The sequence below is a fragment of the Populus nigra genome, chromosome 7 (assembly GCF_951802175.1).
Source record: "Populus nigra chromosome 7, ddPopNigr1.1, whole genome shotgun sequence".
Classification (NCBI taxonomy): domain Eukaryota; kingdom Viridiplantae; phylum Streptophyta; class Magnoliopsida; order Malpighiales; family Salicaceae; genus Populus; species Populus nigra.
This window is the reverse complement of record NC_084858.1, coordinates 2,149,319-2,176,377: the sequence shown is the minus strand read 5'-3', so window position 1 is coordinate 2,176,377 and position 27,059 is coordinate 2,149,319. Positions and strand designations below refer to the sequence as shown.

At 32.5% G+C, this 27,059-nt stretch overlaps 4 protein-coding genes across 8 annotated transcripts; 1 reads left to right on the top strand and 3 right to left on the bottom strand.

Moving 5' to 3' along the window:
* Positions 1-771: 771 nt before the first annotated feature.
* On the bottom strand, positions 772-13,914 carry LOC133699318 (4-hydroxy-3-methylbut-2-en-1-yl diphosphate synthase (ferredoxin), chloroplastic-like). 4 transcript variants are annotated; one of them, XR_009843272.1, is made up of 21 exons: positions 13,443-13,914; positions 12,907-13,120; positions 12,530-12,687; positions 11,831-11,937; positions 11,616-11,716; positions 11,437-11,513; positions 11,102-11,221; positions 10,773-11,003; positions 10,362-10,478; positions 10,180-10,254; positions 10,005-10,082; positions 9,828-9,887; positions 9,666-9,728; positions 9,340-9,484; positions 9,081-9,219; positions 8,630-8,707; positions 8,388-8,547; positions 8,179-8,277; positions 7,971-8,075; positions 7,478-7,736; positions 772-1,163 (listed from the first exon to the last, which is right to left on the bottom strand). XR_009843272.1 is itself a non-coding variant. In XM_062122534.1 (21 exons), the coding sequence occupies exons 3-21, from the start codon at positions 13,112-13,114 to the stop codon at positions 7,635-7,637; spliced, it is 2,223 nt and encodes a 740-aa protein (XP_061978518.1). In that variant the 5' UTR covers positions 13,115-13,127; positions 13,443-13,515; positions 13,646-13,914; the 3' UTR covers positions 7,371-7,634. The 4 variants fall into 4 exon arrangements, 3 of the variants coding, with proteins under 3 accessions (XP_061978518.1, XP_061978517.1, XP_061978516.1); XM_062122534.1 differs by lacking the exon at positions 772-1,163 and having other exon boundaries at positions 7,371-7,736; positions 12,907-13,127; positions 13,443-13,515; positions 13,646-13,914; XM_062122533.1 differs by lacking the exon at positions 772-1,163 and having other exon boundaries at positions 7,371-7,736; positions 13,443-13,515; positions 13,646-13,914.
* LOC133699319 (vegetative cell wall protein gp1-like) lies at positions 6,445-7,303 on the top strand. The gene has a single exon (XM_062122536.1). The coding sequence runs from the start codon at positions 6,665-6,667 to the stop codon at positions 7,178-7,180; it is 516 nt and encodes a 171-aa protein (XP_061978520.1). The 5' UTR covers positions 6,445-6,664; the 3' UTR covers positions 7,181-7,303.
* A 2,235-nt stretch (positions 13,915-16,149) lies between the features above and the next one.
* On the bottom strand, positions 16,150-17,334 carry LOC133698176 (fasciclin-like arabinogalactan protein 12). The gene has a single exon (XM_062121023.1). It carries the CDS (start codon positions 17,163-17,165, stop codon positions 16,359-16,361), a length of 807 nt encoding a protein of 268 aa, XP_061977007.1. The 5' UTR covers positions 17,166-17,334; the 3' UTR covers positions 16,150-16,358.
* A 3,753-nt stretch (positions 17,335-21,087) lies between these two features.
* On the bottom strand, positions 21,088-26,062 carry LOC133698797 (uncharacterized). Of its 2 annotated transcripts, none has more exons than XM_062121866.1 (4): positions 25,908-26,062; positions 25,697-25,804; positions 23,509-23,614; positions 21,088-21,369 (listed from the first exon to the last, which is right to left on the bottom strand). In XM_062121866.1, the coding sequence occupies exons 1-4, from the start codon at positions 25,926-25,928 to the stop codon at positions 21,332-21,334; spliced, it is 273 nt and encodes a 90-aa protein (XP_061977850.1). In that variant the 5' UTR covers positions 25,929-26,062; the 3' UTR covers positions 21,088-21,331. The 2 variants fall into 2 exon arrangements, with proteins under 2 accessions (XP_061977850.1, XP_061977851.1); XM_062121867.1 differs by having other exon boundaries at positions 21,088-21,363.
* Positions 26,063-27,059: the final 997 nt, after the last annotated feature.

Here is a 27,059-nt window from a genome sequence, read left to right as displayed (position 1 = left end):
CACTGTTTTTTATAGGATTTAATATTAAAACAAAAATTATTTTGGTAGTGTTTTGAATAGAAGAAATACTACAAAAGATCTTATTGAAAATAAATAAATTTAGTAATTGCATGGTCTTTTGCATGATGATGAGTTCGCATAGTGAACTAATATGGTTATTTTTACATTCTAATGCTATGTTTTTTAAATCAATGCTTGTCTAAAATGAAAATATAAAGTAAGGGTTGTTCCACATAATGACATTTATATATAATAAGATTTTCTTTAAATAAATTTATGATAATAATATTTAAATAATTATCCAATTATTCTATTTTTGTCAAATAATATTAATGCCTGTTATGGTAATATTACCAATTTCTTTTTGAGTAATTATATATAAACCTAAAATATAAAAATTTCTACAAACTTTAATCATGAATATTCAGCGAGATTGAAATATTCATTTTATTGTTTTTTTATTGTAATTTTTTTATATTTTTTTCTCAAATTTATTTTTTATATATTTTTTATACATTCATATTAAATTTATCAAATCATGAATTTTTTTTTATAAAACTTACTTTTATGATAATAATAATTTTTTATTTAAATGACAATACTTCTAATAAAAAAGTATATGTTTTTGTCAATAAAACATGTGAATAAAGGAACAGGTTTTTAGTTAAAGAGATACACTTTTCTTCTTAATTAAGATTATTTAATTTTTTGAATAATTTTTTATTTTCTTTCAATTTTTATTCAATAAAAAGCATAGCTGGAAAATATAAAAATTCAAAACGCGCTCAACAACACATGATATAAAATATATGCATATCAGCAGGGAGGTTGGTGGTCCCAGTATTCCCTCCCTGCTCATACGTTATTGAATATCGGAAAGGAAGAATTCAAAATACAAAGGCTTCTGTTTTCACCCCAGTTGAGGTTTTTTCTTTTTATCAAACCGCATGATAAATCCTTAACCGATACAATCAAACAAAAACAAAATAATCATCTAGAATATAGGAGGACCCTCCACTAAGTTAGTCGACTGGTTTTTTCTGGAATTATAAACTCAGGTTTTCAATAAAATAGACACTCTACATCAATCACCCGAGTTTTGAATTGACCTACCAAGCCGGGACGGATGCAACAATTATGCCATTAACAACGCTATTCTTCAGCTGCAAAACAAGAATAAATAGTTTAATGGCACATCCGAGATCCCACCTACGGACCATGGTGGATGTGCGTAAAGGAAAAATGCAGAGCCATCTTCACCCTAACAAATGCAAAAGAAATCAAGCCACTGGTTCATTTAAGAGAGATTTAAACCAGCATGTCTTGAAAGTAGATAAGTTGGGTGTCAGCTCTTAAATAAATCTTCCAAAGCAATCATGCATCCATCGACCATATTAAGAACTTTTTACCGCCAACTAGATAACTCACATTTATGCTCTTAAATAGCAAATCTTTAATCTTCCAATGCAATAGTGCATGCGTCGATTGTATTAACACTTATTACTACTAGTTGCATCTACCACTTTGATGGTGTTTTATATATATATATATATATATATATATATATGAATTATTTTGATGTGCTGATATAAAAAAATAATTTAAAAAAAATATTATTTTTATGCATTTTTAAACAAAAAAATACTTTTAAAAATAACTTTTATTACAATACCAAACACTAGTATGAAGTCGCAACGCATATCAACTTCCATCTATCATGGGCAACCAAAATAAACAAAACCCCAAGTTCATCAAAACCAATACAACTACTGAAAGTCAAATACAATACATAATGGCCAGTTGCATGCTAGCTGGTTAGTTGTTGGACTTATCTAAATTCTTACGCATTAGCAAATATGAAAGGGAAAACCAAAGACAACAGCGAGGGACAATCCAAGATTCATGTAATTTATTACAATCCAACATGAAGGCAGTGATAGTGACAAGCAGTATAGGAATATGCAGTAACAATCAAGCGAGGCAAAGGAAAAGTTAAACTACTTGTTGATAATTCAGTCACGTAGGGTTATGAATAACAATAGTAGTTAAGAGTTTAATTGATGAATAAGAACATGTGTAATAACTAGGAAATAGTTAGTTAGAAGTCTATTAAAAAACAAAACAAATAACAATTAAAATAATGATGATCAAATCTTGTATACAAACTAAAGGAAATAAAATAATGAGGGAAAAAATTAAAAAAAAAATAAGGGATAAAACAATAGCAATCAAAATAATTAAGACTAAATTGGATAAAAAATTAAATAAAATAAAATGTTGAGGGATGAAATTGAAAAAAATTAATAAAATGATTTAAAAAATTACAATGAAAAGAATAAGGACTAAATTGATACAAACACTAAATGAAATAAAATACTAAGGGATAGAATTGAAAAATAAAAATCAACTTAAAAAAAGAACTAAAAATAAAACAAATATAAAAAAATGAGTTCCAAACTGATAAAAATACAAATAGAAAAGACACATCTATTTTTTAAAAGGGTTGGCACGAAACCCGAGGCAAGGAGAGAGAAAGTGGAGAGAAAACGAAAAAAAAGTCCACTAGAGCTTAACCGCTGCGTTGTCGTGTACACACTCTTGACCACCGAGAAAAGGATGTCGTTACGCTTTCAACACTGTCATGAAAGGTGGTGTTTGACCCTTAAAAGACACCGCATGTGTCGTTCAAAGAACGAGCGCCTCCCATTTACTAGTGCATGTGTTGCATGCCTCCCAACACTTTTAGTTTCTTAATTATATTTATATTTTTTAAAAGACTAAATTAGCCCTTATTTACATTGATTGTGACTAAATAACCATGATGAAAATATTAAAATTCCACTAGATGTCAGTTTTGGATTTATACATTTAAAGCAATGCAGTCATTCTACCATGCTATCAAAATGTTGAAAGACTGAAAATTCCCAGACCTTATTTCAAAAATTTTTCTTTAAGGGTATTTAAATTATTTTATTATGTATCTAAAATGTTAAAAGATTGATTTGTTCTCAATCAATATGATAATGACATTGATCATATGAAAAAGATTGTATTATCCCTAATAACTAATTAACTCATTTTGTTTAAGAAGGGTATAAGGATCATTTCATTATTCCAATACATAATAACATGTGTCTTGGTGTAATATGAATGACTAATGACTTTTATTTATTTTTAATTTAATCTCTTTAGAATAAAGATAAATAAACAAAAAAATCATCATAAGTTCGAAAATAACAAATCCATCTCCAAAACACAAACACGCACATACATATTAAAATCTACAAGTGAGAATCTCATGTATGCTTCATTTATGAATTTTTAGTGTATGAACTAATTAACTTGTAATATCATGAGTTCTATGAAAATTAAAACAAGAGAGGGAATTTTAAAAAAAAAATGTTATTTTGTGTATATGACATGTCACACTTCTCAAATTAAAAAACAAAAAAAATGATGTAATGGAAGGGCCATATTTTTAATGGATGAACTATGGTATTTTTTTTTACACAACAACATTGTTTAAGTACAAATTTGGCAAAATAATACATGCTGAAAAAATATTTGAAAATGAGTATAATTTGATAAAAAAATGTGATTTCTAATCATATCTTTATTCAACGACATGATTCTAAATCATTGTTACATAACAAAATCAACATTTAGAATCACATGTTCGATTATTATAAAAACCTAGCCTTTTCTTCTTCTTTCTATAGTTACCGCTCATCACCCATCAAAACCTAAAATACCCAGCCTCTCCCGCCCCAAATCACCGAAAACAACCACCTATCATCTACCAAAACACCGAAATCATCTTTCCGTCGTCTCCTCGCATCTTTCTAGTGTAGTGTTTTTTCAATAAAATCTATCAGCTTAATATCCTCATTCAGTCTCCCTGCCATAACCATTGATCGAAACACCATTAGTCATCGATAAATTAAGGTAAAATCACTACATTTCTCATAATTTTATGGTTGTCATTGTTAAATTACGAGATTCTTAATTTTGATTTAATATTGTTTGTGTGGTGTTTGATAATTGAGTATTTTGTTTTAATTGAGATAATTTAGAGTTTGATTCAAGCAATTAGGTATGTTTTTATGCAATTGATGTTATTTATGGAATCAATTAGGTTCAAATTAGATAAATTAAGGTTTGTAAAATAAAGAAATTAGGGTTTGTATTGAGTTTTGGGATAAAATGGAATGATTGGATATTTTGTTTGAATTGAGATAATTTAGATTTTAATTGATGCAATTAGGTATGTTTTCATGCAAGCAGTGTTATGAACGTCAAAATAATGGCAATTAGGTTTTGTGTTAAGTTTTGGGATAAATTAACATAATTGAATATTTTATTGGAATTGAGCTAATTTAGGTTTTAATTGATGCAATTGAGTATGGTTTCCATGCAATTAATGTTATGAATGTCGATATATGGACAATAATGGTCTCACTCATCTTTTTTTAGCATGTTGAGTTGCTTGCCCAAATCGTATAATGCTATTGGTATAGATACAAGCGACACATCACATGCTATTAGTTGACCGGATAAACATGATGATTATAATTGGATGACCCATAATCTCCATTATATAGTGTAGTGGGATGCACGAAGAGATGATATCTTTATAGAGGTGTGATCTATTATTTCAAATGATGAATACATGGAGTGTTATTGGTGTATAATGCAACATATCATCACACCAAACTCGGTGCAGGTTCCTTTATGCGAGTATGAGTCATATGCACTATGGATGCAAAATGTTGTAAGTACTTCATACATTTTGTAATTAATATGTGATGCTAAATGTGTTTTATTTATGGATTAATAAATATATTGCTGAAAATCTGGTTGACAATTTGTTACGAGATGGTCGAGAAACTGTTAGTGGTCTTCGTGAAATTGAAGATAACACACTTGCTCATTATTATGCATCTTGTTAGTTTGACTCATGTTGCACTACATTTCAGATGCTTAGAGAGACGATGTTGTGTCGGTGTATGAGACGACTCAAACACTAAGAAATCATGCTATTGATAAAGCTGACCCATTGGTTCATCATCGTAGACATAGATAGACTAGGATATATGTACAATAGAATTATGTTGTGTTATTTTCTTAGAGTCTGTTTATTTTTGTATTTCAAAATCATTTTTTTAAAAATTAATTTTATTTTATTTTTCTTTGTTTCAATTGGTTTTTTTTGTGTTTTTAGATCATTTTGATGCACTAATATTAAAAATATTTTTTTTAAAAATAAAATTATTTCGATGTATTTCTAAATAAAAAATACTTTGAAAAACAACTGTTAATGAGCTCTTAGTTATGCATTTGTGTTTTATTATTCTTTTATAATTGTTTTGGACTTGTCAAGGTGAGATTTTAATATTGTCTTACATATTATGAACATTCAAATTTATTTTCGACAAGTATGTAGAATATAAAGTCATAAATTTACAAGTGAATATGCGATCAGCGACAACAAGTTGTTTATAATTGCAAAACAAAAATTTATAGGTTAATTAATATGGCAACATTTACAAATGAACGAATGTGGCACATTGTTATGTTGTGTTATTATAAAGATCAATTAACTAACATTATAATAAACGAATGAAAACAACGTTAAAATATTACATCAATGTAAATAAATTTTAATGTTGCTTTTATGATTTTTTAAACCTAACAATATCCTGTCCATTTTTATTCTTTGTGTTTATAGGGTTTGAATTTAGTAGTAGTAGTATTTAAAAATTACAAGTTTGTATTTAGAATTTAAGGTTTAGATTTAAAAATTTCAGGTATAAGATTAGAGATTATGAGTTTAGATTTTGGAATTAAGAGTTTACAGTTTATTGTTGGGAATTATGACTTTGAAGTTTGAGTTTAAGAATTTATAGTTTAAGATTAGAGATTATGGATTTTGGGTTTGAATTCAAGAATTTAGGGTTTATGATTACAAATTATGAGTTTGGGGTATAGATTTAAAAGTTTAGGGTTTGGATTTAAAAGTTTGGGAGGATTACGAGTTTAGAAGAGGTTTAAAATTAGAGTGAGTGTTTATAGTTAGGGATTAGGAGTTTGAGATTTGTATTTAAGGTTAATTCAGGGTTACTAGAGTTAATTAAAGGTTATATTAGCTCAGAGCATATTTAAATTAAAGACGTGAATCTCAAATGTCATTCGTGTGTTTAAGTCAAAGACGCCAACGAGTTTTCTCCGCAAATGACGCAAACGAGTATCGTGTCTTTGACTAAATTTTACCTTTTCCTATTACTTTTTTCCGCAATGCTAATTTACCAAATGTTTTTGCCTGGGTGAGTAATAAAGGAAAAATACCGGGACTATCCGGTAAAAGGAAGAACTTAAAAGAAATTAAAGTACAAGGACAAGATTAGAAACAATTAAAAAGTTGAGGGAGGTACAAAGGATTTGAGCTCTTTACAGTTTACACACACACGAACTAGACTCTACTTCCTTGAGGCTTGAGGTTGAGGATCTCTCTCTCTCTCTCTCCCGTCTCAAAAACCGTCACCTTAAACTTCCTTACCCTATCAGATAGATCCACATTTACTGCTACACTTCACACACACACACACGTACCAAAAGTAAGTATCACTCTCTCTCTCTTTCTGAGTCTCGCAGTTTGGATTCAATTATGGCTACTACCACCACCATTAGAAGAACACCAATTGTTTACGCTCTTTTAGCCTTCTTCTTGTTATTACGATCCTCCTCCTCCACGGATACACCTCCTGAACAATCACCATCTCCATCTCCTCAACAATCCGATTCACCATCACTATCTTCTCCTCCTCCTCTTCCACCCCCCTCTCTCTCACCAGAAACCGGATCTCCCTCACCGACGACATTGGCATCCCCATCAGCAGCACCTCCTTCAGATCTGACGGCTCATGTGCCCGCACCGGCTGAGAATGTTCCAGATCCGGATCCGTCGGTGGCGAGCGATATAAATGTGAAAGCAGGAAGTGGGAGTGAAGACGATGAAGAAGAAGAGTCTAAGGGAATGAGTGGGGGGAAGAAGGCGGGGATAGCAGCAGCAGTTATAGGGGCAGCTTGTTTGGTTGGATTTGGAGGATTGGTTTATAAGAAGAGACAGGATAATATTCGAAGGTCTGCTTATGGTTATGCTGCTAGAAGAGAGCTTCTTTGAATTTTATTTTATTTTATTTTTTTCCACTCAAGATTTCTGCATACGACGACGTTTCCAATTTAATCATTATTTAGGTGACCAGAAAACAATTGCACGTTTATGTTAATGCGATATATTTCTTTGTTTTCTTTTCCAACAAAAAAAAAAATCAAATAAAAAATTAGCAGTGAAAAATGTAATGTTCCACAAATTACTCCACAAAAATATATTAGAGTATTATATAAATTATATTATAATAGATAAGGTTAAGTTATTGAATGGGATGTAATAGAAAGATTTAATAACTGATATGCTTACTATACTGAGGAATCATGTAATTGTTGAGAGAGAGAGAATGCAGTACGACATTACGCTGACAGGTATATTTTCCGCGGTAGTGATTGACTGTTGTGCTGTATCATGGATTTCTGACCTTTGTTTATTCAAGATTGTGGAACTGGAACTATCTGTCAGTTTACCCTTCAGCAGGAGGATCTACCCAGCGGCCATTATCTTTAATCAGCTGGATCAAGGCGTCAGTGGCATGCTCCATTTCAATTCCACGCTTTACCACCGTCTGACACCGCAGATTCCAACTTACCATCAATTTCACCCACCCATCAATCACTCGTTGAAGATGATAAACAATAAACATGGACATACTTCCTAAATCTCTCTGGGAGCATGTCTACCCTAAATTCATCCTCATATTCTAATATAAATCGGCTAAGGAATAATTGGAGAGCCTAAACAGTCACTGAATCATAAACTAAAGAGCATTATTAGTACGAACAATATTCATATTCATTACCTTCCCAACATAAAGGTCAATCTTTCCAGGAGCACCACCGACGTACCCAAAATCGGCATCAGCCATCTCCCCAGGGCCATTCACAATGCAACCCATGATTGCGATCTATGAAAGGAAATGTATGAAGACAAATTACATTCTTTACTGGAAAATGACAAGGCTAAATAACATTAAATCGAATGATAATGCAAAAGTATTAGGGTATCACCGAGACACCAGGCAAGTGTGATGTCTTTTCTCGTATTTCTGCACTTATCTCTTGAAGATCAAACAAAGTTCTTCCACATGAAGGGCATGAGACATATTCCTGATGAGATTTCAGCATTTCTAGTAATTAATAAAGACCTTAATCTCTAAGTGCGTCAACTCGAGTTTTTTTTTTTAATGTTTTTTTCATTTTGAAAACAAACTTCATACCGTCTTTGTATTTCTCATTCTGCAACCTTGTAGTAAGTTGAAAGATGTATTCCTGAGAAAATCAAAATCCTGGTCCGGGGCTTCAATAAGGATACCATCTCCTAGACCATCTACTAAAAGAGCTCCAGCATCTGTACCAGCACCAATGACCAGGTCATCCCTGCAAAGAGGAGAAAATAGTATAAGCTAAAACAACTGATACATGCATCGCATTCAATGAATATTACAAGTTTCATGATCACCTGCGAACCCCTTTTGGAAACTGAATATGGTGAATCACAGGGACACTCAAAGCCTTGTCTGCAAGATACTCAAATAACCTGCAGCCAAGATAGAGTTCGAACTGTCAAGACTAAGGGAGTGTTCACAAGACAGCGAAAAACCCTGTTGCAGATAGGAAATAACACAAAAAACAAATGAACAATTAATAGACGACTCATTTTTATCATGTTGAGTCACTAGGTACACCCTAGGCATTAGTATGGGTCTACTCAGCAGTATAGTTAACACTCCTGACAAAAATGCCTAACAGGCCATAGTAGTTGAAGCTTGAAACAATCAACAACAAAATGGTTTGAAAAAGAAAGACTTTTCTCAGGCATACATTATCTACATGTGGATGTACTGATGATTTGGTATTACCTTTTCAATTAATGACCATATTATAAAAATTAAAGTGAGTAGCAGAAATACCTCCTTGCTGCATGCACTCTGCCAATCTTATCCTCTGAAAGGGGTAGAACATGAAGAATCATTGTGGCATCAACATGTTCGAGAATTTCCAATTCTTCACAGGGCTCATCGCCACGTAAAGACACAACCAAGCGTGTACCTGAGAGGTAAAAATTGAATGACTCAAAGTTCTCAATACAATTCAGCACAGAAAATAGAAGAAACGAAGACATTGAGCATAAGAACCCAACAAAACATGACAATTTTTGAGAAGTGGTACCTTCTGGCAAAAGCTTGTATGCACCAGTAGACAACTCCTTAAGGTTGACAAGAACCATGGCATTGGGTAATGGCTTTGTTAGCTGCTCTGATAAAGGAGCTATTACTCCCATACTAACTTCTATCAACCTTTTGAGAGCTAGCCGCTAGTCATGATACAGAGTATAAACATCTAGTTATTCTGATTCTTTAGTAAATTTGTCTAATTCTAAAACGAGGCATAACAAATCAACGATGAATTTTATTTTATTTTATTTATTTATTTATTTTTTTGGGGGGGGTTGCTTTTCCCAATCAAATGAAGCAAGATACAGTTAGGGTTCTTACAGCATCGTTATCATCCACTGGTGGGAGCTCTCTCAAAAATATTGAGTCAACTGTTGCCAGATCCTAGATGCAAATTTTTGTGTCAATAAAAACAGTGATGGATTCAGAAATCATCTTCAAGCCATTACTCTTTCAATGCAACAGAATGAGGTCAGAAGAGACCTTAAAAGGCATCCCAACAACAATCTTTGCTGCAAGTGACTTATAGAGAAGTTCGGGTGCCTGGAAGGAGAAAATTTTCAATAAAATCCATCATATGCTTCCCTCCAAGTTAGAAAAGTAAAATTAGGGGACAATAGTGAAAGGAAATATAAGGTAAGATTAATACTAAGTGGTTACCTTCAACTGATCTAAAGAGACTGACATGAGCACGGAGCCATCACGGTGCAGGACACCTCTATAATCCACCTCCTCACCCTGTAATTACGTGAACAATCAACTCTCAATTTGCAAAATCATGATCAAAGAAATGAGCTAACAAATGCTCAAATATCCATAGAAGTTGAAGGAAAACCTCTTTTTGCACTGGCAATTGACCAGATTGGCGCTGGAAATCAAAGTAATGCCTGTGCTTTTCCTCAAATGGTGCCTGGTTGAAACAATTCCTCCAAAAGTCAACTAATAAGATTGCATAAATTGCAGAATTTTTACAGAGCACAATTGTGTTAATTTGATGAAGTGCACCATATAACCTACCACTCCTTGCTCAATTTCAGCTGCTCTCATACCAAGATTGGCCAACCTTCTGCAGGGATCTATCTCCTCTTCTGGTGGTTCTGTAAGTGAAACCCTAATTGTATCACCCAAACCATCCTGCACATCCAACAGAGTTCCTGACTTCTACAGTGACCACATTACATATAATGTTGTCCCAGTGATGATATTTAACTATGAAGAAATCAATTTTGATGGAAGAGCAAGATCACACAAATGGAATGCACATTTCACCACATAAATTTCCTTCTAAAAATAAGCTACAGACTGATGCATTTTAAACAATATGAAAGTGAAAGTTCAAAATTGCAGGATTCATCAGAAAAACGTATCATCAGGATTCTAAAGGACCCTCCATTTTTTTAGAGCTTCCAATTTGTGTTCTAAGGTTACCTGAAGAAGAGTCCCAATGCCAATTGCAGATTTCATCCGCCCATCTTCACCTTCTCCAGCTTCAGTGACGCCCAAGTGTAATGGATAATCCCAACCTTGAACATACATTTCCGCTACAAGTAGACGGTATGCCTGGACCATGACAACTGGGTTGCTTGCTTTCATCGAAAAGACAAAATTATGGAAGTCCAACTTCCGACATATCCTAGCAAACTCAAATGCAGATTCAACCTGTTTGATAAAAGCCATATGATATGATGCTACTGCGTCTAGAAGTACAACAGAAAGAAGAAAATCGCTAAACATTATGGGAGAAAATAATTTTTCACCATTCCCCTAGGAGAATCTCCATAGTAGCTCATTATACGATCTGAAAGACTCCCATGGTTTGTTCCAATACGCATTGCCCTTCCATACTTCTTACATTTCTCAACCAATGGAGTAAAAACCTGGCATAGTAAAAAATACAAATCAAAACCTCAGGTCAATATATGTAAATAAAGGTAATTATGTACATGCTTATATTCAATACTTAAAACTGACGATTCCTGTCTTTACAGCTTAATGTTTATGATTCAGTTAACGCAGAAGAGTGTTCTGCATATTCATGCTTCTTATTGAGAACTTTTTATGGGTGACCATTTTAATAGAGGAGTGTTCTGACCTTCTCAATATGCTCAAGTTCTTTCTCATAGTCATCTTCTGTGTACTCTAGCTTCTCAAATTGAGCCCGCCTATCAGCTGCAATGAACCATCTCATTGTACTCTAGCTTCTCAAACTGAACCGCCTATCAGTTGCGTTCATTACCTAAAGAAGAATGGAACAAGGCCCTTGTGGCTTACCAAAATTTCCTGGGTTGACACGAATCTTGTCAAAGCATTCAGCTACTCGCAATGCAACAGATGGAGCGAAATGAATATCCGCAACCAGAGGAATATTGTAACTGCATAAATACAACAGTTAGAGACAAGGTTGCTCCGCATAAAAAAAATGGATTGAAGGTTTCTTATAATCAATCAGACCTACTTTTATTTATTCGAAAAGAAAAGGAGCCTACTTTTTCTGCACAAGAGAGTTTTTGATTTCAAAACAGGCATCGGCTTCTCTCTTCCCTTGAACTGTTATCCGAACTATATCTGCTCCCTTGTCTGCTATTCTCATCACCTACCCAAATAAACAGCAGTTAATGTAACTGCCGAGAAAAAAGAAAGTAGTTCTGACAGACAGGCCCAATCAACAAGAAGACTGAGGACTTTCATCAAAATGAACTGTGATGAGAAATCAATTAGAAACTGTTTTTAACAGGCTAGCAGTGAAACCAGACTTGATCAATACCAGATCCAGTCAACATATCATCATCAAGATGGGTCTCCATACAAATGATCACAGTTATTTGTTTACTAAACCATGGGTTCACAAAAGACTCCAGTTATTTGTATATTAAGCCATGATTTTACAAGAGATTTCTTCTCCTCGTCCCCCTCCTTTTTGTTTACTGAACCATGGGTTTACAAGAGACTCCAGTTATTCGTATATTAAACCATGAGTTTACAAGATATATATATATATATATATATATATATATATATATATATATAAATTCAGTCAAGGAGAGAATCCAATGCCAGTCCTTTAAGCAGATGTTGAAATAGGAAGAGTTACCATGGTTGGTCTAATCTCTTGCTACGCTGGAAGAGCAATCAAACACCAATGGTTCAATTAGAAAGAGCTGAAATGCAAGAAAAGTCAAAAGAACCTGTTCAACTGTCGCAGCAACATCCTTGGTGTCAGTTGTGGTCATAGTTTGAACCCTTACAGGATGCTCACTACCAAGAAGCACATTTCCCACCATTACAGTGCGTGTTTTCCTTCTGACAGTCTTGTTTATAGATTCACAATACTTTTTTCTTGGGACTGCATTCAAAGAAACAATATGCATCAGATATGTAAGAAAAACATTAAATTTTGCCCAAATAAGTTTAGCACATATAAATACAAATAAATCTGTTCTTCGTGTTTTCTGTGCACATGTATCTTTAGCACCGATCATATTTGATCAACAATAACATTAAAAACAAGCACATATGCCTCAACTCATCACTTCTGATCATAGGGTATGGTTTGTTGTGGTACCTAATAGGGGGCTCCCTTCTGATGCAGGTTGAAGCTCAACAGTCCCAGGACCAGTATTAGAGTTTTGAGTCATTGAAATTCTTTTTCTACCGGATTTGATCCTCTTTGTATCACAAATTCTCACGAAATCCACGCTCTTTCCAAACCCTAAGCTTGATTCCCTCATCTTTAACCCTGAAAATGATGCTGGTACAGCCCCAGTCGCCATTTCTACCTGGTACCTTGGCAATCACCCAACCAAAACAAAACAAGACTCCATAATTTATTTGTTTTCGTAGGAACATCAAAACAAAACAACTCATGTAACACATGTTTCATTTTTTTAAATCACTTAAAACACTGACTCAAGAAGACAAAAGAAAAGAAAGAATAATAATAAAAAAACTTTCAAGAATATTTCCATAGCGAGTAGTGAACTTAAAAGCAAGAGAAATTGAATGATATTAAATAATTAAGCTGACAATTACCTCCAGAAAAGAAAAACAGAAATTAAGGTTTGATTGAGAAGGATCTGGAGATGAAGAAGAAGAATGAACCTGCGGTGGTAGGGAGTTCAGAAGGACTTCACTCTCTCTGTCTGTGTCTGAGGATTCGAGAAATCTTCTTCTTCTTTTTTCCGAGTGAAAACAACAGCAGCAGATAGAAGAAGTACAGATTACTTATAGAATCAGACGACAAATATTTGGTTGTTTTTAACGAATTCATATTCATACATGTGCTGCTAAGGAAAGGAATATACCTTTTCTAAAAAAACAAAGAAATCCAGAATTTCTATTTAGGTTTTTTTGGAGCAGATGTAAATATTTAGGAAATTATCAATTGCTTGCTGGTGATAACAGATCAAGAAATTGGATTTCATGTGCTAGCAAAAACCAGACAAACTAGGAATCTTTCCGGGACCGTTTTACCATATTCCGGGTGACGGGAGCACGACCCGCCAACGAACTACAAATATAACCGCTAGTGTTTACAACTTTATATAAATATTGCTCTACCACATGGACATAAACATTATCGTCAGCCCCCTTTTCTTATATAGTTAGGATACTGAAGAAATCCTTATGATAAAAGAAATTTAAAACATTAATTACTCCTTGCCAAACTTCAAACCTTTGCTGCCGAAACCCACATAAATAATTAAGCCTTATAACTAACCCAATAGAATGTCCAAACATACCTTCTATGCTGCCAGCATGCAACCTTAATGAGCCTTGAACCAAACTGAAGCTAGGCTGACTTGATTGGGCTGAGAACATCATCAACTTTGTTGGGCCGAATAGAGCTTCAATTTATACCATATTACATTGATTACAAGGTTAGGGCGATAATTGCATTCCTCCATGCAAAGTGATAGTGATTGACTAAGAGAACGATCATCACAGGGAAGAGTCCATGTAATCAACCAAGATGAAGTAATTGACCATAAAGAAAAGACTAAAGTGATTGACTAGAATATCTAAACCTATATAGAACATGAGTCTTCAACATATTAGTTATTAGTGTTACGTACACAATAGGCTGTGATATATGCATTAATAAGACAAAAAAGATATGCTTTAGTTAGAATATAGTTTGTATTATTTGTATAAAATTAGGTTTAAGAGATTATGTAGGACTCTAACATGTACCAATATAAATAAGATTATACAACTATTGTAAATGACAACCAATCATTTATAATTTTTGATGGATTATGAAGTCATGAGTTTTATTTTCTTTTTTTTTTATATCTATCTTTTTCTTTAAGGTGGGCTAGGGAGTAACTAATAAAATGCCACTAATTACTCTCTGAGCACCATAAATTTTATCATTTAGGATATTATATGGTCAAAATCAAATTATAATCCATTTCTTAGTCACCAATTGCATGGTGACTAAGTATCCTTTTATACTAAGTCCTTAGTTACCCTTTTTTGGGAACTAATAAATACCCAATTTATGTTATATCCTTAGCTATTAAAATTTTATGGCGACTAAGTATCAAGACCATATTATAACCATAGCCACCGTTACTACAGTTGCTAAGTATCAATATAAAATAACAGCAATAATGAAATTTGCAGCATATAAACAATGATACCAACATAGTCTCATCAAATAACAATAATAAACCCTCTTTAAATCATAAACTAAAAGCCCAAAACAAAATCCAACTAAAATTAAAACTCAAAATATTTAATAAGTCTTAAACAATGACTAATGGGCTGCCATGAATCCAATTTAAAAATAAAATCCAAAGTAAAATTAAACAAGTCCAAAATTAATGAAAAACAATAAAAAAAAAACACAAAACCTAAATATTAACATAGTTCAACATGAAACAACTTAAATAGCCCAAAATAATTGCCTTCCTTCCTTGTTTTAAAACTCTTTATGCCAAGAAGGTCAAAGATTGTTGTAGCTGCCTTTAGTGTCTCAAATAGACAAGGAAAACTTTGTTTTAACTTCTGAATTAATTCCTTAATAACATGGAATCCTTGCAAAACATGAAAAAACAATAGCATATAATGTTTCATTAAACATTTTTGTTGCCGTCTCTATTGCTCTATCACATGGAAACTCCTAAAAAATAAGCACATAAACATTATCATCAACCCTCTTTTCTTATATAGTTAGGATACTTAAGAAATCCTTGTGATAAAAAGAATTTAAAACATTAATTACTCCTTGCTAAACTAGGAATCTTTGCTGCCAAAACCCACATAAATAATTAAGCCTTATAACTAACCCAATATAATGCCCAAACATATCTTCAATATCTTTTCTAATACCTTTTATATTCTTGTCATTTAATGTAATATTTTAATAAATAAAAAATATCAGTCATTTAGATTTTCTTTCCAATTCATAGGTTTTAGTAATATTTTTCTTTTCTTTTAAAGAAAAAACTCCAAGGTCGAAAAGAGAGAGTCATGTATTGATAAATAGATTGTCCGTGATTTTAACTTACATGAGATTCAAAAATCGTATTTTATATATATTTTCTTTACTTTCCCTTTAAACGAATTTCAAATCTTGTAAAACTTCACCATGCCTCTTTTCTATCTTTATTTTCAATTTGAGATTAAAAAAAAAAAAAAAACTCAAACTTCTAAAATCCGAATGCTGGGATTTGCATGATGTTATTTGACTTTGAAACACACAAAAGCGCATGAATTTCGTTTTTTTTCTTTCTTTTTAGCTTAATGAAATTCTCAAAATACTTACTCATATAAAACATGAAAGTAAAATTAAGGGAGAATATGAGCAAAATTAAATCCATTCTTAGTTCATTAATCGCAAACTTGAATGGTACAAATTAATGTTACTGACAGGAAATTATCGATTATTCAAAAGCAGTACTGATCACCATAGATCTTTATCACCAGCACCTTTGCAAACTCCATAAAATCATAGTATAGTAATAAAAACAAGAAAAGGGACCCATGTTACCCCACTCAGGGGTATGTATCTCATGAAAAGATTGCAGCAACCATACAGCTGACTGCAAGGAGCAAGGCATTATTATGCAGAATAAGTGGTGTTAGAGCACCAGAAATATCCTTAGGAGCGGTAGGACTTTCTACACCGGGAGCTGCCTTCCTTGGCTTTCCCAGTTCGGGAGCAGGAGCGGGAGCAGGAGGCCTAGGAGTAAAAATGTCCAAAGGAAATAGCACCTTGTCAATTTGATAAATAGCAAGCTGGCTATCAGTGTATACGGTGCCGGATATGCTTGTATTTGTCAGCCCTGTAGTTATGTTCACGAAATTCCCTGTGGTGGTAACATTCAGTGTTACCCTGGGACCCGTTCCCGCCTGTGTCCTTACAGGATTGCTGACAGTCTGGAATTGGGAAGATGATATAAGTGCAGGTAGTACATGAAACTTCACCAACTCAGTCTTGTCTTCATCGCTTAGAGCGTTTAGAAAGCCTGCTTTGAGGCTCGAAAATGCGCTGTCACTTGGTGCAAAGATTGTAATTCCATTGTTTGTCTTGTTCAGCTCCTTGTTTAACTCAGTGTCTTCTGTTGTAGCTTGCATTAGGCGGACGAAGACAGTGAAGTGGCCAGCCTTTTGCAGGATTTTAATGACGTCAACGGGGCCGGGTGATGTTGCTACCTGTGCAGATGGTGCCTGTGAAGGGGCCGTAGGCGGCGCCTTCACTGGGGTCGTAGGTGGTGGCATTACCGGGGCTGCCGCCGGTGACTGACCTAACGTTTTTGTACAATGGAGAAAGAAAAGGATAAGAGAGAATAACAAGCTTAAAGATTGTTGCCTCATCCTACACTCCTTGGGAAGAATGCGAAAATGTTCCAAATCTTAATTGGATTGCTACAAGCAAAAATGTTTGATGTTGTGATTTGAGGAGGACAGAGAGGGTTGGTTTTAATATTGGTGGAGAGAGAATCAAGTTAGGTGCAGTGTATAATGTCAGTCACACAAGCACAGAAACTAGTTATCCTTCTGCTAAAGGTACAGAGCATCAATTCGAGAGAGAGTACTGGCAGCTTGTAGTTAGCATGACAAATCAGGAAAACTAAGAGGATGTTTCAAGCAGGTGTGCAGACAAACAATTTAGACATGAATCCAGATGGAGATTGTCTTGTCCGTGTCAAACAGGAACCATAGCTATATTATTCACATAATCTTATGGCCATGATTTAATTAATTACCTGAAAAAAGTGCACACTTAACTTTTTTTTTAAGTTAATTATCATTTAAAATTTTAATGATTTTAAAATTTATAAAACTTAAACTAATAACTTTTAAAAAATAAATTTAAAACTTAATTAATTAAACTACACCGTTAAAATTTAACTTTATTTTATTATCTCATCAACAGTTTGCTCGCTCAAAAATTTCAAACAGAGTCTGATATCGGAGTGCGTGTCAAACATTAATGAAAAAAAAAAAACTATGTCGCTCTCACAAATTAAAACTATGTCAATCCTCGTGGGTAAATGGGTTTTGCATCATAGATTTAGGAAATAAATCCATGCACAAATCATTTAATGATAAATGGATTCCACAACGATCGTGACGCATATAGTGCATGCAGGTTCCTTTTTTAAGATTTTATTCACCAGCTGCAGTAATTAATAGTGTTTTTCAAGTAATGATGGATAAATCAATCAATTTGTTGCTATAAATATATTGGAATAAATCCTTGAGTTCTAATTAAATCTAGTTTTTATATCTATATATTTTGACATACTCTTCAATAGACCTTTTGACACTTACAAATACGAAACTGCTCCTCAACATACAAATATTAAAATTATTACTAATAGATAATAATATAAATTATATCTTAATATCTCATTAAATAGTTTATGCTATTACGTTGAGATAGTTTTTTAACATGATATCAGAGCTTTGATGACCAAACAGTTATGAGTTCGAATCTCACCATCTTTATTTATTTGATAAAAATTAAAAAAAACAAAATTAGAACTAAAAATAACTTAGATGCTAATTGATTCCAAGTCAAAATCAATACTCAATACTCCTTGACTTGCACCTAGAATAATTAAGATTTGTAAATTCTTAGATAGCATAATTTAGTGAAATTCTATTGAACATAATTTTAAAGGGAATCTTATTTTATCATGTGTAGCTTTATTGTATATTTGATAATATTATAAAAAATATTTTTTCTTTGAAAAAAAAATTAATATCTTTTCAAACCAAAAACATTTAAAAAGCATTTAAAAAAATTTATGAAAATATAACATAATTTTAAACGGACTCTTAATTCATCATATGTAGCTTTATTGTATATTTGATAATGTGATAGAAAATATTTTTTTCTAGAAAAAATAAATTTAATATCTTTTCAAATAAAAAACAATTAAAAAGTATTTTAAAAAATATGGTTATCTCACCCTCACAACTAGATCGTGAATTTAGTATACCGACTAGAGTTAGGTTTCTTCATCTTTTTTTTTTTAAATTGATTTTTTTAATTTATCATTTAACATTTTATTTGCTAGTAATTTAGCTTCAAAACTTGATCGGCATAACAACATAGAATGTTTTTAAGCACCTACTATTTAAATTACATAAGAGGAATTATAAAGAGAAATTATATGTTTTCACCCAAAATTTTGTATGCTCATGTGCACTGTAATGTACAAGAATCTTCTCCATGTCCTTTAGATGTGTTTGAGCAATATTTTTATTTGTGTAGTTTTGATGTTCCGAGTCCTTGTATGAAATTACAACTATTTAAAAAACCCTAATGATTCAAATAGTGTCAAGTGCAAGTTTTGTGAGAAACCAACAAAAGATTGAGTTTTTCAAGCAAAACAACATCAAATTGGGATATGTAAAATGTTGCAACATGTAAAAAATTCCCTTCTAAAGTAAAGGAGGAGTTGAAAGCTTACATGGAAGAAAAGAAGACACAAAAGGTTGCATCATATGATCACCTACTTGAATTTGATGAAGTTGAAGCTATGATATTGATGAGCATGATGTAGCACAAGAGATATGTTCTCCTTCACTTGGTAAAAGATTATACGAAGGAAGTGGCCGATATGATAGTGGAAAAAAAAGCAAAGAGTAATGGACCAATGGATTTGTTTTTTTATGCTCAAACAAGGACAAGAAGTTAAATTGAGGTAAACAAGCTTAAATGATACTTGTAACAAAAAAAGCAAGGGTTAGAACAATTTAATATATAGCTCTTAATTATTGTTTTTTTCAAGCATGGATTGCATTTAATGTTGCTAATTTGAAAAGCTTTATAAAAATGGTTGAAATAATTAGAAAATATGTACCAAATTTGAAACCTTCTAGTTATGATGAACTTCAAGTTCCACTCTTTAAAAAAAGAATTGGAGTTTACATAAATAATTTGTTTAAAGGACATATAGAAGAATAGGTAAAATATGGTTGCTCCATTATGAACCCGTTTGGCAACGCGTTAACGTTTGTGTTTATTTAAAAACGCATAAAATGACCGTTTGGTTACAGATTACTAAACAATCAAAACATATGGGTCCCACCATATTTATGCGGCACGACCACGATTTGTTGGAAGCAGTAAAAGACTATTTTTTTACAAGTTTCTACCTGTGAAACACACACTGTCACACACTGTTCCTGAATGAATGCACTGTTCACGTGAACAGTTTTTTTCAGTGTATTAATTTTTTTAACAGTCACTGTTCACGTGAATAGTGCAATTCACGTGCACTGTTCACGTGAACAGTTTTTTTTTTCAATGTATTAATTTTTTTAACATTTTTTTTTAAAAAAACTAATTTAGAGTAAATTAAATTTATGATATGAACAATATTTTTTTTCCCGAAAAACTAATATAGAGTGCATTAAATTCACTCGCACTATAATATCAATTTTATATCTGATAATATTTTATCTAATTTTATTACACGCTCACAAAATTATAAAAACTATAGTTCTTATCAGCTGAATTTTGTACGTAATGGAATTATAAATAGTTTAATGGAATAATAAAAAATATTTTATATCAAGTATTATTTATTTTATGATATAATAGGAGTAGTTAATTCTACAATATTTAAATTTAAAACCATCATTATCAATATATATTTTTTAAAATTATTTTATAACCTCAATTTAAAAAGCATTTTTAACCAAACACATTAAACTGCTTTTTCTTCAACCTCAATTTCAACCACAGTTTTAACCAAACACCTATTTTTTCAAACCAACCTCAACTAAAAGTACTTTTTATAAAACAATTTTTTTCAAACCACAACCACAACAGCTACCGCAATACCAGACACACTCTATGTCAGATGGACAGACAAATAAAGGAATATAAGCACAATCAATTTTATGGTTAACTATTATTTAGATTTCATATTTATTAAGGCTATTAATGGATCATCTTTTGTAAAATCCGCTGAGAAGACGTTTGAGTTAGATTTTTAGAGCAAATTGAAGAGAGCAATGTTGTTAATTACTGACAATGAAAGCAATTAGGTGCTAGCCGGTATGTAATTATTAATTTATTTATTAATTTGCATGCTGTAATTTAAATTTTTATTTCAGTTATTTGATTAAATAGGTTATATTTCTAAAATTTCATGTTTGGATTTTTGTTATTACAAATAAGTAAGTTGTTAGAGGCAAAGAGGAAGCATTTGTATTGAACTCTATGTGTGGATCTTATGTTAGAAGATATTGGAAAAATTCCTCAAGTCAAGAAAACTTTAAAAAGAGTCGTTATTATTATTGGCTTTCTTTGAGTTTACAAAGAAGAGAGAGTTGGTGAAGCATGGAGTAACTCGATTTGCAACAAGTTTTCTTACTTTGCAACAAGTATACAAGCAAAAGCATAATCTTAGAAACATGTTTACATCAGAAAAGTGGGCAATGAGTAAATGGGCAAAGGAAGCTGAAGGAAAAGGAGCAACTGAAATCATTTTGATGCCATCCTTTTGGAATCATGTGGTCTATATCCTTGATGGGTCATCTTGTGAGAGTTCTTCAGCTTGCAGACAATGAGAAAAACATACATTTATGAAGCTATGGATAGGGTAAAAGAAACAATCCATAACTCTTTCAATAATAATGAAGAGAGAAACAGACAAAAATATGATGTCATTGATGCAAAATAGGAATGTTAACTTCATCATCCATTGCATGCAATAGGCCATTACTTGAATCCTGAATTCTTTTATAGTGATTCATCTATTGAAACTAATCAAGAAATGGCCAACGGGTTGTATCAATGCATTGAAAAATTAGTTCCTGATAATGATATTCAAGATATAATCATGTGTGAGTTGTCAGTATTCAAGCAAGCAGAAAGAGACTTTTTAGCAATCCATGACAATTCGATCAAGAAACACAACGTTTCCAGGTAACATTTATTAGTTTCTTAAAAAAAATTAAGATTATCACATTCAACCCTTAAAAATTTAAATTATTTGTTCATAATTTTTACAGCTAAATGGTGGACCTTGTTTGGAAGTTCCACTCCAGATTTACAAAAATTACCTATTAAAATCTTGAGCTTAACTTGTAGTGCAGCGGGTTGTGAACGTAATTGGAATGTGTTTGAACATGTAAGCACTTTGACTTTTTTCTTATTATTCTTTTATCATAAAAAAAAAAACGAATTGATCTTAACTCTATTGAACATTGTAATTCCATTGTACAATATTGTAATTCTACAGATTCACACAAAGAAAAGAAATCGACTAGAGCATAAAAGATTACAGGATTTAGTGTGATTTGAGGAATGTTATTGATCTTATTTCCTTACAAGACAGACATTGATGATTGCAATGAATGGTTGGTTGGGACGATGGGTGCTAATATAGAGAAAATATTGTGATAGTAGATGAATTGTTTGATGGAGACACTTTAACTTGGGGTGATGTGGCAAGGGCAACAAGAGATGAAGAACCAAGAACCAAAACTAAACAAAAGACAAAGTTGAGAAGCATAGGAACATCACACATGAAGAAAGATCAAGTTCTAGTTTTAAGCGAGTGCTATATGGTTTTGGAGATGAAGATTTGGATTATAATCATGAAATAAAGGATAAGAAGGACTAAGTGAAGGAGAGGAAAGCATAGATGAAGATGTTTTTGAAGATTAATGAATCATGATGATGATATTTAAGTTTGTATTTAAATCTATTTAGCTTTTTACTACTTTAAATTACTGTATTTTGTTGTAAGAGTGAAAAATGTAACTTTATATAACTATATTATGGTATTTTATATTTTCTTTTGATTTTCTAATTATCTAATCTTGATTGGTATACATTTTAGATTTATATATCATAATATATATTATATTACATGTAATTTTTCATATACAGGTTGAGCATCTTGGTTCATTCGGGAATGCTACTAGCACCTCAAGCATTCTCCAGGCTTGGCGTTTTTTAGTGGCTTTCACCTTTAACAACACTGCTACAAGGCATATAGTGTATACACTAACAGGTAAATCCACAGCCAAGAGAACAGAACAGGTAAAACAGTTGTATCAAATTTGAAATAGTTATCACAATGAACGATTCACTTATTTGATCTACCATGAAACCAGATCGAAGGGAAGAGAGTGTTTCCTATGGACCAGATCTTATGGAGAAGCACTGATTCTCCATGCAGACACTCATATCAAGGGACATCCAGGTTTTGAAGGTGGAATTGGGAAGGGTTTTTACTGGTCTGGCATGTCCGAAAAACAATACCTTGTGGACTTCAATATAAAAACTGTCTCTGTCAGACTAGGTCTAAGCAAACGGCCCACTAAAAATTATACAGACTAAAGCAATGGATACACTTAATATCAAAAAGGATAATAACAGTCTCATGTTGAGATCCTAGAGCAAATCAGAAGGTTCAGATAACATCGAGCATAAAGAGAAAATAAGCCATGTCATGCAGCTTGTTCAAAATTCCAAAATATTACAAGAAAATAAGCCATGCCATACAAGTTGTTTAAAATTCCAAAATATTACAAGTGAGGTAATATATTATTTGAGTTTTAATCAAAGTCAGCCTCAGAACACGTCCCATAAAATGATTTAGAACTATTGCATGTACATGGCTCAAAACTTGATATAAATGTTCAATCAATAGCAATGAAACTAATCCAAAGTCTTAATGCCTACGTGAATTAAGAGAAGCAACCAGAGGTCCAAATGTCTGGTCCACAGCTTTGTTCCAAGAAAGTTCGAACTCTGAACGAAATTGCTTTCCAAATATGGGCTCTCTCAACTGTCAGAAAATCGAAGTTAAGACTATTAGAAATTTATGAACACAAAGGTTTGACTTTTCAAAGGAAATACGGTTGAATTGAGCTTTTGTGATAGCTAATATATTTAATGGTCAAAAGTTTCCATCATCATATGGGAAGGAAGACCCACACCGGATATGATAACACAGAAGTATGCATGGCAGGTTACAGCATATGAAAGCACAGATCTCTTCTCGTAGATAAAATTTCTATCACAGTTCAGTGAAAAACTCTGTTAAGAGACAAGTGTGCCATATGACTAAAGACAGAGTCAAAGAAAACATCTTCAATCAATGGCGTAGGTACAATTGCTGTCTATTGATGATGAAAGAGGTCTGTAAATCATTTTAAACACCAAATGTAACAGAAATACTAGACTCTAATGCCATTTGAGACCCCCAGTATCCTTGTATCTCACTTGACAAGGAGCTCAATCACATCAGCACAACACCTCACACATCTAGATAATTATCTCCTTCAACATGTTGGTGGGGGGCAGAGATTTTAAAAAAAAATTATTACCGTTAGAAAAAAATATTGGCAAAATAACACAGGTTAAAAAGTTGAGATTGGAAAAAGCATTGTCCAAAGACGATAAGTGGCTCACTTGCCTTTGAATGGCATGAGTAGCCCACTTCAATCACTATTGATGACCTTTTTAGTGTCATTGAATTCGTTGGTCGACATTTTTCCATGGGTACCAGGGGTGTCATCATCAAAGCTTCAATGCCTCTGGAGTCCATTCTTTCTTTTTATTCTCTCTCTTCCTTGGAATTAATGTCAACCTATTTTAACCATTTCTTTTCCAACGGCAACTATTTAAAACATTGTTATTCTCAACCGTGATAGTTACCAAATTGTGTTATTTGCCAAAACTTTTCTATCTATATTATTTTGCCAATATTTTTTCCAAACTATGATAGAAAGGAAATTTACTCAGGGACAGGATGTCAACTTTTGACAAATTTAAGCTTGCAGATAGAGCTTTGGGTGCATATAGACAGCTCAGCCCTGAAATTGCCATGATGGTTCCACAATTTCTAAAATCTAATTAAATTTCTTCCCACTTTTAGTTCACAGAAGGAGATGACAGAAAAATTGACATTTTTGGCCCTTGGAAAAAAGCTTATTTGTCCATGAGCTAGTCTACTTAATATAAAGCAACAATGAGAAATGAGTGAAAATGTTGAGCTTGTCATATGGGCAATAAATTTTAAAGAGACATCTGATTGGTTCCATGAGTTGATTGAACATCTCAAAAACCTGAGAAGCAACAAAAATTACTCTAGTAATGAGCAACCTTCCCTTCTAAACGAACCAAGCTAAAATTCCAATCAGGTTATATTTAAAGTGTGATGATACACAAGATCTGTAGGTCTTAATAATTTCTGTTTAAGCATTGAAACGCCTTCCTTGGCACAGCTCGATCTTGGGTTCTTGGTTAGTGTGTTTGAAGGTCCAAAATACACCGTAGTAATTCTAAAGTATCAATAAGGACCAAATTTCAATTCTAGCAACCAAAAGTCTCGTGCATCATAGAACTGAAATCCAAGTTTTGTTGACGATATGCATATAATAAAAATGCACTCGTAACAGATTATTATGTTATTTATGTAAGTATCAAACCCCCCGTAATCCAACTGATAAAATGAAGACGAACCAAGTCTCTTGTGGCATTAGTATTACCAAGCAACTTTGTGTTGCATCAGACAATTCTAGATGGTCTTATTGTGTGTGTAAACTACTAACCTATCTCTTGAAGAGAATGATTGGGGAGGACCAGATGTGGAAGTATTTCAGACAATTCAACAAGCCCATCTCATTAATAAATTTAACAGAAGAAATTGCATGTCCTAATCCAGATAACTCTCTCATTTTGCACCTAATTTAAAGACACACTGCCCCTCCCTCCCATGCATGGAAATAATAAGGAAATGGGTTATCCAATTTCTCAGAGATTGATTGTTCTCATAAACAAGATTCTTGATAAAAATAAAATTCAAGCAAATGACGAAAGAATCTACTAGGGTTTCCATTTTCAAGAAAATAATTTCAAAAACAACCTGGGATTGAGGATGTTCAGGTGAAATAGATTGATAGATGCACTTTCGTTGCTCATAAACAATGAAACCCGCAAATGCAGCTCCCAATGCCGCGCCCAGCAGACGCTCCTGCCAATCCCCAACAACAACAATATAATATATTATATTATATGAGCATAATAATTTGTTGTTTTAGAAGAAAGAAAGAAAGAAAGAAAGAGTGGATTATTACTTGAGCTAGGATGCTGATCATGGCGCTGCTGTATTGTAGTAATAATTTGTTAGATTTTGATATTGCAGAAAGAAAGAACGGGTTGTCTGCCCTGTTCTGCTTGTTCGGGTCGACAAAAACACAACACAGAAGCTACACTACATCCCATTGACTTGTGCACTTTGGGCCTTCTTTTATTTTGGCCCAGCCTCCTCTAGTCTCCCACAACTATGGAAATAGTTTCCCTTTCTTTCTTTTTTTTTGCCTTCTTCTTTCATCTTACTTGAAAATAAATGAATATCGAGTAAATAAGATTTTGTTTGTTTTTTTTATTTTATAATATTTTTTTAAAAAAATTTCTTTTATTTTTTTTACTTTAAATGAATTTTTTTTATTTTCAAATCATTTTAATATGATGATATTAAAAATAAATTATAAAAAAATAAATATTTCAATTCATTTCTAAACAAAAAATACTTTGAAAAGCAATCGTCACCACAATATTAAACAGACTCTAAATCTACTTCACACTATAGGTTGTATAAAAAAAATTAGAATGTAAAAACAAAATGTTCAGGTTAGAGAATTCTTTTAACAATGTCATGAAATTCAGTCTAGCGGATTAACTTGAAATATTTCATCTCGACTTTTTCTTTATCCCAAGTTTTAAATTAAACTATGTAGAAGTTACTATAATGTGAACTAAACGACTTGAAATTCAGTCTAGCGGATCAACTTGAAATCTTTCAACTCGACTTTTTTTTTTATCCCGAGTTTCAAATTAAACTTTGTAGAAGTTATTATAATGTGAATTAATCGACTTGAAAAATTCAAAAGTAACCAGATAACTGGTACAAACTTGGTCTGACTTTTAAAAAAAATAAGATGATATTTAAAAAAAAATACAATATTGAGTCAGCAACTTACTAGATCGACTTGGGTTTCACGACTTAATCCTCCAAACCCGCAACCCAAGTCCTAGACTCCATTGGGTTTAATAACTTTGTTTTATGAAACTATTTTTATTTAATTATGTGATAGAAAAAATAAATATTCGCAAAATCAAACACTAACTCGACATCAGGAAATTTGTTAGAAACCATGATAACCTCATTTAAAAAAATATAGGAATTCACTTATAATTGTTCTAAAAATATATTTATTTTGTATTTT

Coding starts and splice junctions, on each gene's coding strand:
- LOC133699318 (XM_062122532.1), bottom strand. CDS start 13,114: ATGGCGACTGGGGCTGTACCAGCATCATTTTCAGGGTTAAAGATGAGG. Junction 11,938..12,529: donor TTGCTGCGACAGTTGAACAG/GTTCTTTTGACT, acceptor TTATTTGGGTAG/GTGATGAGAATAGCAGACAA. Junction 9,485..9,665: donor CAGTGGATGATAACGATGCT/GTAAGAACCCTA, acceptor TATCATGACTAG/CGGCTAGCTCTCAAAAGGTT.
- LOC133698176 (XM_062121023.1), bottom strand. CDS start 17,165: ATGAGGCAACAATCTTTAAGCTTGTTATTCTCTCTTATCCTTTTCTTT.
- LOC133698797 (XM_062121866.1), bottom strand. CDS start 25,928: ATGATCAGCATCCTAGCTCAA. Junction 25,805..25,907: donor TGATCAGCATCCTAGCTCAA/GTAATAATCCAC, acceptor GGGGATTGGCAG/GAGCGTCTGCTGGGCGCGGC. Junction 21,370..23,508: donor GGTTGCTTCTCTTAATTCAC/GTAGGCATTAAG, acceptor ATTGTCTGCAAG/CTGAAGAACTCTCACAAGAT.
- LOC133699319 (XM_062122536.1), top strand. CDS start 6,665: ATGGCTACTACCACCACCATTAGAAGAACACCAATTGTTTACGCTCTT.